This window comes from Balaenoptera ricei, chromosome 11 (assembly GCF_028023285.1).
Source record: "Balaenoptera ricei isolate mBalRic1 chromosome 11, mBalRic1.hap2, whole genome shotgun sequence".
Lineage (NCBI taxonomy): Eukaryota > Metazoa > Chordata > Mammalia > Artiodactyla > Balaenopteridae > Balaenoptera > Balaenoptera ricei.
Genome location: NC_082649.1, coordinates 74778001 through 74790534, shown reverse-complemented (window position 1 = coordinate 74790534; position 12534 = coordinate 74778001). Strand labels below are relative to the sequence as shown.

Here is a 12534-nt window from a genome sequence, read left to right as displayed (position 1 = left end):
GGCTCTGCTAAGCTTGAGCCACTGCCCTGGACAGTAAGTTCCTGGAGAGCAGGGACCTCAAGGCCTTGAGCATGTTTTTTTCCAGTGCCTTACATAGTGCCTGGCATACAGCACGCACTCGATAGATGCTTGCTAAATAAACAGTTGATTACGTAAATGCCAATTATTGTGATTATGCATTCGTATATGTCACAAGCCATATCATTTAGGTTCAAGATGGTACTGGAGAAAACAACCAAAAAAAAACCCCAACAAATCTGGTGGAAGAAAGTGAATGGAGAGCTAAAAATTGTAGGTACTATAATTGGAGAAATAAAATGGGTTAAGAGTGCCTGCGCGCTCAGTGACCTTTCAGAGTCGTCAGAGTGGGTTGGGGCTGCCTGAGCTTGGTCCTGCACCAGGATGCTTCAAAGCCTTATTGAAAATGTTTGCGGGGCTTCCCTGGTGGCGCAGTGGTTGAGAATCCGCCTGCCAATGCAGGGGACACGGGTTCGAACCCTGGTCCTGGAAGATCCCACATCCCGCGGAGCAACTAGGCCCGTGAGCCACAACTACTGAGCCTGCACGTCTGGAGCCTGTGCTCCGCAACAAGAGAGGCCGCGATAGTGAGAGGCCCGCGCACTGCGATGAAGAGTGGCCCCCGCTCGCCGCAACTAGAGAAAGCCCTCGCACAGAAACGAAGACCCAACACAGCCAAAAATAAATAAATAAATAAATAAATTTTAAACTATTAAAAAAAAAAAAGTTTGGATCCCCATGAAGCCCTACTATACCCAAGTTTACCAGAAGATTTGGGTAGGAATAGGATTGATGGGCTTCATCATTTATAAATTCAGGAGTGCTGATAAAAGAAGCAAAACCTTGAAAGCTTCCAGTCCTGCACCTGCTCATGGTAATCATTAACCAGCTTTCCTTGCACAAGACATTGGTCTGGCTGTGTTGAGGGAATGTGGGACATCGTGTTGACTTGCAGCAGTCCCACTGCCCTTGTGCATGAACAAGTGTACCTGTGAGACCCCCCGCCCCCCCCCCCCCAAAAATGACTAAGAGTTGGCATGGTTGCTCCAGGTTGTGTATTGACCATGTTTCATTTGAGTGTCTCAGTGGGGCCTCTTTTCTCCTGACGGGTGTGACCTGTCTGGGATCTTTGTTTTTGGATGCTGATGGCCCAGTTTAAATCCTAACCTGCCAACATAGCATGTCCATTTCCTTAAGAATGATTTTAGAGGAGCCAGGAAAAGCTGATTGCATTTGAAAAGTTCATACAAACTTTAAAAAGGCATTTGGAGGAAACTGAAGAAAACTTCAAAAAAACTATTCCTCAGCGAGACAAGAGAAGAAATTACTTTCTTTGAGCAAGAACAGGATATTCTGAAAAAGGGACAATCACTAAATAAGAAAGAGCTGCTATAGGATATTAAAAAATATAATAATTGAAATAAAAATTAATTAGAGTTTGAAGATCTAGTTGAAGAAATGTTCAAAAGCATGGAATAAAGTGACTAGGAGATGGGAAATAGTTGATAATAAGAAAATTGGAGGATAGGGAATTCCCTGGCAGTCCAGTGGTTAGGACTCGGCACTTTCACTGCTGGGGACCCAGGTTCGATCCCTGGTTGGGGAACTAAGATCCCGAAAGCCGCACTGCCCAGCCAAATTAAAAAAGAAAAGAAACGAAAAGAAAAGAAAATTGGAAGATAAACTCAGCATACCTATCAACCAACTTAGGATTTCCAAAAAGAGAGTAAGCAGAGGGAAAGGAAAGGAGGAAGATATCAAAGAAATACTCAGAAGGGAATTCCCTGGTGGCCCAGTGGTTAGGACTGAGTGCTTTCACTGCCATGGCCCAGGTTCAATCCCTGGTCGGGGAACTAAGATACTGCAAGCCGTGTGGCTCAGCCAAAAAAATAAATAAATAAAAATTAAAAATAAAATAAAATACTCAGAAGAATTTCCCAGAAGTCAAGGGGCACAATGAATGAAGAGACTCATCCCTGTGAATCTTCATGACAACAGGGATAAAAAGAGCGGCTTAAAAGCTAAGAGAGAGAGAGACAGAGACAGAGAGACTGACTGACTTTCAAAGGACCAGGAATAAAAAATGTGATCGGATTTCTAAACCTCAATCTCAAGAGCTGAAAGACAGAGGAGCCATGCCTTCAACAGTCCAGTGGAAAATTACTTTCAACACAAAATTCAATACCCAATCAAATTATTAATCAACCGTGATGTTTAATGAAGATGTTTTCTAGACATGTGAGGTCTCACGAAATTTACCTCCACACCTTTTCTCAAGAAGCTAATGAAAGGTATGTGCCACCAAAATGAGTGAGAAAACCCAGAAAGAAACATAACCTAGGATTCCAGCACAAGAGAGAAGGAAGGGAATGACAGCTGGGCAGCAGACCTAGAGAACACCCAAGCCTGACTGGGGCAGGAACACGGGGACTCCAGGGGAGGATGCTCCTGGTATAAAATGGAACTGGGAGAAAAGCTCATGCCGCTGCCCTTGTGGAAAGCTGTGTGGGAAGATTTAACAAGGAGGGCATAACACAAAGCAAAAGTCTTTTAAAAAGGTATATACTGGGCTTCCCTGGTGGCGCAGTGGTTGAGAATCTGCCTGCCAATGCAGGTTCGAGCCCTGGTCTGGGAAGATCCCACATCCCGCGGAGCAACTAGGCCCGTGAGCCACAACTACTGAGCCTGCGCGTCTGGAACCTGTGCTCCGCAACAGGAGGGGCCGCGACAGTGAGAGGCCCGCGCACCGCGATGAAGAGTGGCCCCCACTCGCCGCAACTAGAGAAAGCCCTCGCACAGAAACGAAGACCCAACACAGCCAAAAAAATAAATAAATAAATAAATAAAAATAAATTAAAAAAAAAAATTTCTTAAAAAGGTATATACTAAGTACACACACACACACACACAAAACCCCAAAATAGTTGTACCAAGAAAGGAAATTCCATCGTCAAACACTATTTGCCTTAAAGGTGAATAATGTTTCATATGGTCATAATAATATAAACACTGAATATTGACTTAACCAAAATTGTAATATATCAGTCAGGATCCCAACGAGAAACAACTTTAAAATGGGGTAATTTGAGGAGAATTTCAGAGATTGCTTGAGCAGTGAAAAGAAACTACAAGCGAAGGCCATCACTCCCGCCCCACCACACCTGAGAAGGCAAAGTGGAGGAGCAGTTGTCAGAAACAGGAGAGAACTAAATGGAGAGGGTGCTGAGAGTGGAGCCAAGGATGCAGCAACCTAACAGAGGTAACTGAGGGCATGGGCATCTCTGCTCACTCTCCCTCCCCCCTCCAGCTGCCTGCCTGTGCCCTGCAGTGTCCCAACCCACCCAGAAGCCCGAGAGTTAGAGAGCCCATTGATGTGGCCTGTACGGGTCAGAGTGGGCCTGGAAGGGCTGAGGGAAGACATCCAGCACAAACCTCAGTGGGGGGCTAGAGGAAGGGAATTTAAAGAGAGCACAATTCGCATGTGTCATAAAGAGCAGGAAATTAGGAGCCAGTGTCCAAACTGGTCAGTCAAGAAAGGCAAGATCAGCATAGGACTTAGAAATATGGCAGCAAATGCCAGAAAACAGCTAAAATTGTTGAAGGAGGGTGCTCTGGGGAGTGAGAGTCATAAGGGGCAGTTCAGAGGACTGCTTTTCCATTATACATCTGTTAGTACTAGTAAGCCTTTTTAAACTTTGTACATGTATAATTTCGATTAAGGTAAAAATTAATAATATTCATTCTAATCATGAGAAAAACATCAGGCAAATCCCAATAGAGGGGCATTCTACAAAATATTGAATACCTAACCAATGGTCTTCAGAATTGTCAAGATCATCAGATACAAGGAAGTGTGAGAAACTGTCACAGTCAAGAGGACCCAGAGACGTGGCAACTAAATGTTATGTGGTATCCTGGATGGGTTGCTGGAAGAGAAGAGGGGCATAGGTAAAAACTAAGGAAATCTGAATGAAGTATGGACTTTCATTTATGATAATTTATCAATATTGGTTCATTATTAGTTACAAATGTACCATACTAATGTAATTTGTTAATAATAAAGGAAACTAGGGGCAGGATATATTGGAACTCTCTGTACTATCTTCTCAATTTTTCTGTAAATCTAAAATTGTTCTACAAAGTAGTCTTATTAAAAATAATAAAAGAGTTTACAGTAGAAATAACCTTAAAAAACAACAAGAAAATTTTATGAATTTTATTTTATTTGTATGATTTGGAGCTTTAGTAGGGCTGGATGTTTTTCCAGGCTTTTAAATTATTTTTGCATTCAAGACATTAAATCCCAGAATTTCAGCAATGATCCTGGTTATTCATTCATTCAACAAGTATGTGTCAAATGCTGACTACATGCCACGTAGTACCCTGTGCTCAGCACTTGGGGTACCAGGACCTTTTCAAAATACAGCCCTGCCATTGCCCTTAAACCCTTCAGAAGCTGCTGGGTACTCTTAGGTTCAAAATAGGGCGTAAAGTTCCGTCTGCCTACCACTGCCGGTCATTTTTCCACACCTCCCTGCTCTCCAACCATACTGGCCTCTTTTGGTTCCTTGAAGACGCCACCTTCCCTGCTGCCCCAGGGCCTTTGCCTGTGCTGTTCCCTCTACTCAGAATACTCTTCCTCTCTCTGCTCCCCTCACCTTTGCCCAGGTAACTCTTATACTTGGAACCTCAGCTCAGGACTCACTTCTTTCTTTCTTTATTTATCTTTCGGTCTTTTTTTTTTTTTGGCCGCACTGCGTGGCATGCGGAACTTCCCCCACCAGGGATCGAACCCATGCCCCCTGCAGTAGAAGCACGGATTCTTAACCACTGGACCACCAGGAAAGTCCAGGCATCACTTCTTTAGACACAACCCATCTACTTGTAATTATCCCCTGGTCATGTGGTTATTTGAGTAATGCCAGTGTCCCCCATGGAATGTTTGCTTGTAGGTTCTATGACAACTGGCACAGTGTCTTGTTGTGGAAAGTGTCCGTGTTGTTCACACTGGTCCCCAGCTTCTGGTGTAATGCCTGATATGGTGCAGGGACTCTATGAGCACTCGTTGAATGAATGAATGAATGAATGGTAAACAGGTTATGCCATAGCCTTCCAGTCTAGTGCATATCCAAACCAGGGTGTGAGCTCCGGAAGGAGACAAGAGGAGGCCACCTCCCCTGGCTACTGTCTGGATTCCAGCTGCCCCTGGGCCTGCCTCCATGAAGTCCTGGTTTACAACTCATAGCCATTTGCTTACTTCAGATTTACAAAAACCCACTGAGGTCTGCATCCATGTCATTCCTGTGTGGCCATTAAGAAAAGTGACATCCAGAGAGGTTAACTGAATTGCCCAAAGCTGCACTGTTACTGAAAGCCCATATTTAACCTTGTTTTCTTACTGCCTCCTGAACTCTACTTCCACGCAAACTTAGCACCAGCTCTGGGTAACAGCGAGCATTTTGCTCCTGCATCTGGGCTATGGCTTAAAGCGTTGTGTCCTCGCGGCGGCGCAGTCCGGGATTGTTTGGGCGTCTCCAACCTGGACCACTCGCGTCCTCTGGCGGCTACAGTGGAGAATGAGCTCCCCGCGCTTCAAAAGAAACGGGAAGTGGCAGTGGACGCGTGAACTCCGTGTAATGGCCGCGGCACTTTGGGGTGCGTGTCCGGGGGTTTCGGGGCGCGGGGTTGGGTCGGCCGCCCCGGGTCTTCCGCCCGCCCCCGCCCTGGGCCTCTGGGCAGTCTGGGCGGCGCCAAGGCCGGCTCCGGAAGGATGCGGGCCAGCGCCCCAGGCAGAGTTTGGGGGATCAGATGAGTCTGGGAACTCCTGGCTGAGTCTTGGCTTCCCCATCTGTGAAGTGGAGATGATGACAACTACCCGGTTCGAGCCAAGACTGCCCGGGGCCGAACTGACATCGGCGGGGCTCTCAGGAGGGTATCAGCTCTCCCCAAAGCCCAGGGAAACTTGCACGCTCGGCCTGCTGGGAGATGGGGTGGAGGACACACTTTACCTTTAATGTCTTGATTAGTGCATAATACGTGTACATCGCAATACCAAAAATAAATTAGAATTTTGGCCCACGGCTTCTAACCACCGTTCATTAAAATTGTTTTTAGTTCTTCTCAGCTGAAAATGATTCAGGATACAAAATGTTTCCACGATCACTTTATCTTTTCTTATGTTTCAGGGGATAATTTGACTCCTAACAAAATCCAATCCTCGTGTTAAGGATTTTTTTCTTATCTGCTTAGGTTCTAGGTAAATTGGGGAAATATACTTGCATTTCATCAACGGCTTAAGGTGATTTAATCTGTTTAATCCCCAGCTTCATTCCAACCAGGGATGGAGGCAGCAACAGTTTCTTGCCCACTGATGTGTGTCAGGCAGAGTGCAGGGTACTGGTGGCAGAGAGGTGAACCAGATAGGGATGATGAGGGGTGGCTTAAATTGTGACTGGGCCACAGACAGCCCTAGCTGTGGTGGGTGAGACTACGTGTTGTATTTGGGGAGGGCTTCATCCTCTGGGCACCTACAAAGCTGGGCTCTGCTGTGGCCTAGAGGAAGGATAGACCATGGAGGCCTTGTGGGAGCCTGGCCTCCTCATTTTATCTCAGTTTCTAGTACAGAGGTTCACTTCCTGCAGCCTCACAAATATTCTGAAGGGTCACAATAAAAAGAGGGGATGAGAGGAAAAGAATTAATGAAGAAGACCAGAATGGGGAGGATGTTGCCAAATGCCAATTTATTGCCTCTATTTCCTGACCAAATTTTTCCCTTTGATGTATGTGGTTCTCCCACCCCAACCCTCCCTCCCACAACCCCCCCCCCTGCCCGCCACATGCATGCTTGTGGCCTCCCTAGAAGGCAAACAGAAGGGCCTCTCAGTCCTTGGTCTTGAGGGATGTCATTCTAACCATGTTGTAGAGTAGGCACTTAGACATTTTCTTTCTTGTGTCCTCTGTACTCCTGTAGAAAAGTTGGAGCGCTCTCTAAATTCTGTAGCATGTTTTCAGAGGCTGTCAATTGCCGGACTGGGCAGCGAGCTGTGGGCAGGAGGGAACTCAAAAGTCGGTGGGTGTGGAGACTGGAAAGGATGTAGGAGCCTTTGCTCTGCCTTCCCCAGTCACTCAATCACATGGTGATTGGTGACGTGAGTGAAACTCAAGAAGAAACGCTCTCCCCTCCCCAGTACCCTCCTTAAGGCTCTCCCTCTATCATAAGCTCTAAATACTGATCCTTTTCTGGGGTCCAACTCCAGAAGAAAGGAAGAAATGCACATGGCCTCGAAATACCTGAGAGCATGGTCCACCTCATTAGCAACCAGAGAAGCCCATTAAGACTGCAATGAGATGTTGAGCAATTTGGCAATTTTAAATGTGCATAATCCAGCGGTTCTGATTCTAGGAATGTATCTTAAGAAAACAGCTGAATAAGTGTATCAAGATAAATGTGTGAGGATATTTTTGAATCCCTGATTATAATAGAAGTCCCTCAGCAGGGGATTGGTTAATAAATTATGGCACATGTCTAGGCTGGAATGTCATAGAGATTAAAGAGCCTAAGGAGCAGGTAGTCTCCTGGTTTCCCAGGTTCTTCACCAACACCCATGTGGTCCTGGTCTCATTTCAGCCCCTGGCACTCCTGACATTCGTGGCCAAACCCCTGACATCCCCAGCTCCCTGCTGTGGGGGTTGGGAATGACCCAGAGGGGAGTCAGGGAGGATGGGCAGAGGTCTGGAAGGAAGCAGAGCATTGAGTCTACAGCTTCCCCACAGGAGCAACGTACCGCGTGAGGTCTATTCAGAGAAGGTTACCCCGGAGGCAGCCCTCTGTGGATCCTGATTCTTCTGGATGACCAAAGCAGTGATGCTTGGTTTGGCTGAATTCCTGAATATCCTGGTGATGAGATGAAAAATAAAACATTTCCTGTCCAGTGGTGCACATGAACAGGAAATCTCAGCACCTGGGTCTTCTGGTGGATTAAAAAAATATATATTTATTTATTTATGTATTTATTTATTATTTTGGCTGCGCCAGGTCTTAGTTGTGGCACGTGGGATCTTTGTTGCGGCGTGCGGGATCTTTTAGTCACGGCATGTGGGCTCTTAGTTGCGGCATGCAGGCGGGATCTAGTTCCCAGACCAGGGATTGAACCCCAGGCCCCCTGCTTTGGGAGTGCGGAGTCTTACCCCCTGGACCACCAGTTGTTGTTTGGGGAACCCGTCCTCCCTTTCTCTGGCAGCAAGAAAGGGAGGACAGGTTTGGGTAACCACTGTCTCCCACTTCCAGCTTCTGTAGTTCAAGGGAAGCTGGCTCTGCTCCCTGGTTCCGAAGCCAATCACCAGGACTTCTGCTAGCATTACTGTCTCCACAAGGGTAGCTTGCTAAGCTTGGGCCACTTCTGCCTCTGCAGAGAGTTTAAGTACAAGGTATGGGTAGGGTGTGTGGAGCCACAGTGGAAAATACAGGAACTCAGTGTTAGTAGCAGCTGAGCTGTCTATCACCTCATGTAGGCCAGGCAGACAGGAGAGGGAGGGGAATTCTAGGCCCTGGAAGGAGAGAGTCATGTAGAGGAGGCTGCCTTGTTGGACTGGCAAAGGTGAGAGTCTTCAAGGTTGACTGAGACAAGAAAACCAAGCTGAGGTTGAGCGGGGAGATCAGTGTAGCTGGAGCCAAGTAGTGAAGTCAGAGTAGGAAGAGATAACATGGGAGAGGAGGAGGTCAGTGCAGATTTTATTCTAAAGGCCATTGAATAAAAGCTACTGCAGAAGATTGTTAATCAGGAGAAGGCAGTGCTCTGACACCTTTTTGGAGATCACTCTGGATCCAAGGTGGAGAAATGCATTGTATTTGGGACAAAAGTGCAAGCAAGAAAAGCCCTTTGGAAGCTGTTGTGGAGGAGGAGGTGGTGGCATAGATAAGGGATAAGACAATGGAGAAAGGTGAAGAGGTGGGATTCAAGAGCACAGAGACAAGTCAAAGGGGGAAGGAGCTTGTGGCGAAGTTGGATGATCTTGGCTACTTCACTTCTCCCAGCCTCAGCTTCCTTTTCCAAACAGAGGTACTACCCACTTCACAAGAGTAAGTTTGACAAGTGTAGTGGTTAAGAGTATTGTTTTTGCCAATCTGAATTTGAATCTCAGATCTGGCAGGTACCAGCTCTGTGACTTTATGCAAGTCAGTTAACAGTAGATTGTAGCACTTGTTGAATGCTTGTTATGTGTTAACCAATAGAATCCTCCCCAGACTAAGACACTTGCTCTGTTATTCCAGTTTATAGGGGGAGGGAACAATAACGGGGAGAGAGCTAGTCATTTGTCCGAGGTCCCAGCCAGGATTTCTCTAACCACCACATTACCCTAGCTTTTCTGCGCTGAAAACTGGGATAACAATACTACTGACACTTTCAGGTGTGTTTGAGAGGATTCAAGAAGAGGACTGGCAAATAGTAGGCGCTTGTAAATTATTATTTTAACTATTATTATCATTTTTTTTTTGGTTTGTTTTCCCGAGTTTTGCAGGGAGCAGGCATTACGTGGAAAAATCCCTGGATTAAAAAAAAAAAAGACCTCTCAGGTGAGGGGAAAAAACTGCAGCTGCAGGCTTCTCAAAGTTACTCGGAGATGGGCTGTGGGGGCGTGGCTTAGAGGTCGGGGCGGGGCCAGGAGGAAGGGCCAGACTTGGGGGCGGGGCCAAAACCGGAGGGTCGAGGCTAGGGGCGGGCCCCGGAGAGAAGGGGCGGGGCGAGGGCTCGCAGCGCATGCTCGGTGGTGCCGCCAGCTCTGCCGCGGCCGCCAGCGCCACCGCCCACTCCGGGCTGGCCAGCGGCAGGCGGCCGGGCAGCAGAGTAGGGCCGGGCTGGGTGAGCGCACGGCCATGGCCCCGTGGCTGCAGCTCTGCTCTGTCTTCTTCACAGTCAACGCCTGCCTCAACGGCTCCCAGCTGGCAGTGGCCGCAGGCGGCTCCAGCAGAACGCGGGGCGCCGACACCTGTGGCTGGAGGGTAAGGAGAGGACAGCGAGTTTCTCGCTGTCCCCTAAAGCGCGGGGGCACAGGTGCTCGCGGGCAGTGGCGCCCGCGTCGACTTGCCTGCTCTCCGCAGAGTGCGCGGTGGGGCTGGGATCCCGCTGCTCCCGCCCTCCTGCCTCCCTCCCGGGGCGCTCGTCTGCCTGCCTCGGCTGGGTTGAAAGAGGCCGCCCGACCCCGGCTTTGTGTTGCTAATGAGGCGCGGCCACCGGCCGGGGTCCGGCTCCAGGAGGGCGGGCGAGAGGGGCGCCCGGCGTGGGGCAGGAGGGGGGCGCCCCACCCTTTGTTCCAGGCCCGGGACCTCCTCCCCCTCAGGGCACAGGGCCCCGGGCTGGGATCCTCCGAGCTGTTCGCGTGGGGGGCGCTTTGGAACGGGAGTGGGGGTCTTCTTCCGGACCTCCGGTCCACAGCTCTGCAATAAGCCCGGGATTGCCAGGCGGGGGACCCTGAGTGCTGAGGAGGGGTGCGCCCCCCCGCCTTTCGGAGCCGCTTTGTTCCTTCTGGGCCGGGCCGTCTTACCCCACTTTCACCCCCACCTCAGACTCCTGACTTGCTGGTAGATTTTGCTCCCGCATCCAGCCCTTCGAACGGTCTCACGGATAACCGCCCCCACCTCCACCGCCATCCAGCTTGAGTTGAGGATATTTTTCGTGGCCAAAGGGAGGAATGAGCTTGTCCCCTCGGGCAGGTGCCCGAGACGAGACTGGAGGGGTGCACCGATTTTGTCCTGTGCTTGGAGCCCTCTGCCCCTAACCCAGCGCTTCTTCGATGCCATCTGGGCGGTGGGACATGGGGAGGGGGGTGTGCGCGGGGACGCTGCCGTCCCGAGTTTCTATCAGGGCTCCTGGGCTTGGGCGGCCGGAGGACCTGGAGACTGCGTCCATCTGCCCAGCACCCCTCCCACCCAAGCCAGGGCCAGCCTGGTGTCAGGGCACTCATGGCCTTCAGCCTCGTGGAGGGGACACCGGCTTTGCACTCAGGCAGCCGTGGAACATGACCTTGGCTCTTCTCCTGGGCAGCCATGAGCCTCAATTTCTTCACCTGGAAAACAGGAGTAAATGGGATTTCCTAGTTGCCCTGGCACTGCTGCTCTGAGGGATGGGTATGGGGTAGTTCTCTTCGAACAACATCCACCCACCTCTTGTGGGGTGCTCTGAACGACCTCAAGCAGTCGAGGCCTAGAACCTGACACCCCTTTAGGGGCACAGGCTGGTGCCTCCAGCTCACTTGCCCCGCATTCAGAGAAACACAGTGCAGGAAATGAGGTATGAACCAAGTAGCTGAAATGTCTTCAAACCCAATAGCTGTGCTATAGACAGCTATAACCCACCCTCTCACCAACCCCATAGTGAATGTAACCTTCCGATTTGAGTAAAACATCACATTTTCTTACTGTCCCATTTTAGTAAAAATACCACTATTCTTGTTGTTGTTGTTTTTTTTTCATAGATACCAAGTTTTCCTCAGTTTTTAGATCAAAAAGTTTTCCTTAAGCCTTTCCCATGTTGACTTACCAATCCTAAATTTTCTGGATCTAAACTGCTGTGTTGGCTTTTGAATAACAGCATCACAGATATTTTATTCTGAACTTTCATAAGACGGCCTAGGTGGATCAGCCCAATTTGCTGTTTTTCTGCAATTGCCCAGGTGGCTTCACGTGTCAGTGCACAGACCTTGTGAAGTTTTAATGCTGTGGGTATAGCCGGGCCCCAGAGGAGCCAAGCTGGCGGTTTTGTGCTCTCTGTGGGAATGTGTTCGCCCCTAAACCTGCACACCCACAGGATTAATGGTGGCCCTCATCCCAGTGGCTTCACATTCATGCTGGGGGTGACCTTCTCAACAGCTCCTACCTTGGCCTCACAGTCCTTGCCTTGGGGTCATCTTCACCTACTTTTTGAATGAGCATGGAAGCCTCAGGGCCATCTCCTGGATTCTAGGCTCTTCCCAACCTGATGCGTGGCTCCTTCCCTCCTGGACTGGCCTTTTGATGCATCTGATGGAGCCACCAGCTTTCCCTGACCCAGCTTCTCCACCTGCCTTACACTCACCTTTCCAACTTCAGCCCCTGGCCCTCCCACCCTGCTCCCTAACTCCTGTGCCCTTCATGCTGCCGAGGCATGCTTTTTCCCTGCTCCTGCGATAGCTTTTCCTCCCCTGAGAACCCCCTGCTTGGCCTAAGACTCAGCTCAGGTGATGCCTCCTCAAGGAAGCCCTCTGAATGCCATTCCCCTTGCTTCGCCTTCTCCTGCAGGTCCTTGCCTTTGGTTCTCACCAGACTACATCGTCAGTATTTGTTCACATCTGCGTCTGCAGACTAGTTTCTTTAGCCAGGCGCTTAACCTCATGTTGGTGAGCTCAGAGCCTGGAGCCCTGTAAATCTTGGCTGAACCCAATTAGACCCTGCAGCCTTCCTGCTAAATCCTGTATGAAGTGATAGATTTTAAGCAGGGGGGTGGGGGAGGGGTCACGATCAGAGCAGTGAGCTCCAGTGTC

General features: G+C 49.3%; 1 protein-coding gene across 3 annotated transcripts in view; it reads left to right on the top strand.

Annotated features, from left to right (window-relative positions):
• The first annotated feature begins 5614 nt into the window (after positions 1 to 5614).
• IL17RD (interleukin 17 receptor D) overlaps positions 5615 to 12534 on the top strand; it is a 71765-nt gene continuing 64845 nt past the window's right edge. For 2 of the 3 annotated variants that reach the window (XM_059939959.1, XM_059939958.1), the window contains exon 1: positions 9845 to 10018. In XM_059939959.1, the coding sequence (XP_059795942.1) occupies positions 9893 to 10018 (126 nt within the window). In that variant the 5' untranslated portion in view covers positions 9845 to 9892. Of the gene's footprint in view, positions 5674 to 9844; positions 10019 to 12534 lie in introns of those variants that run through there. The other variant, XM_059939961.1, reaches the window with a different exon arrangement.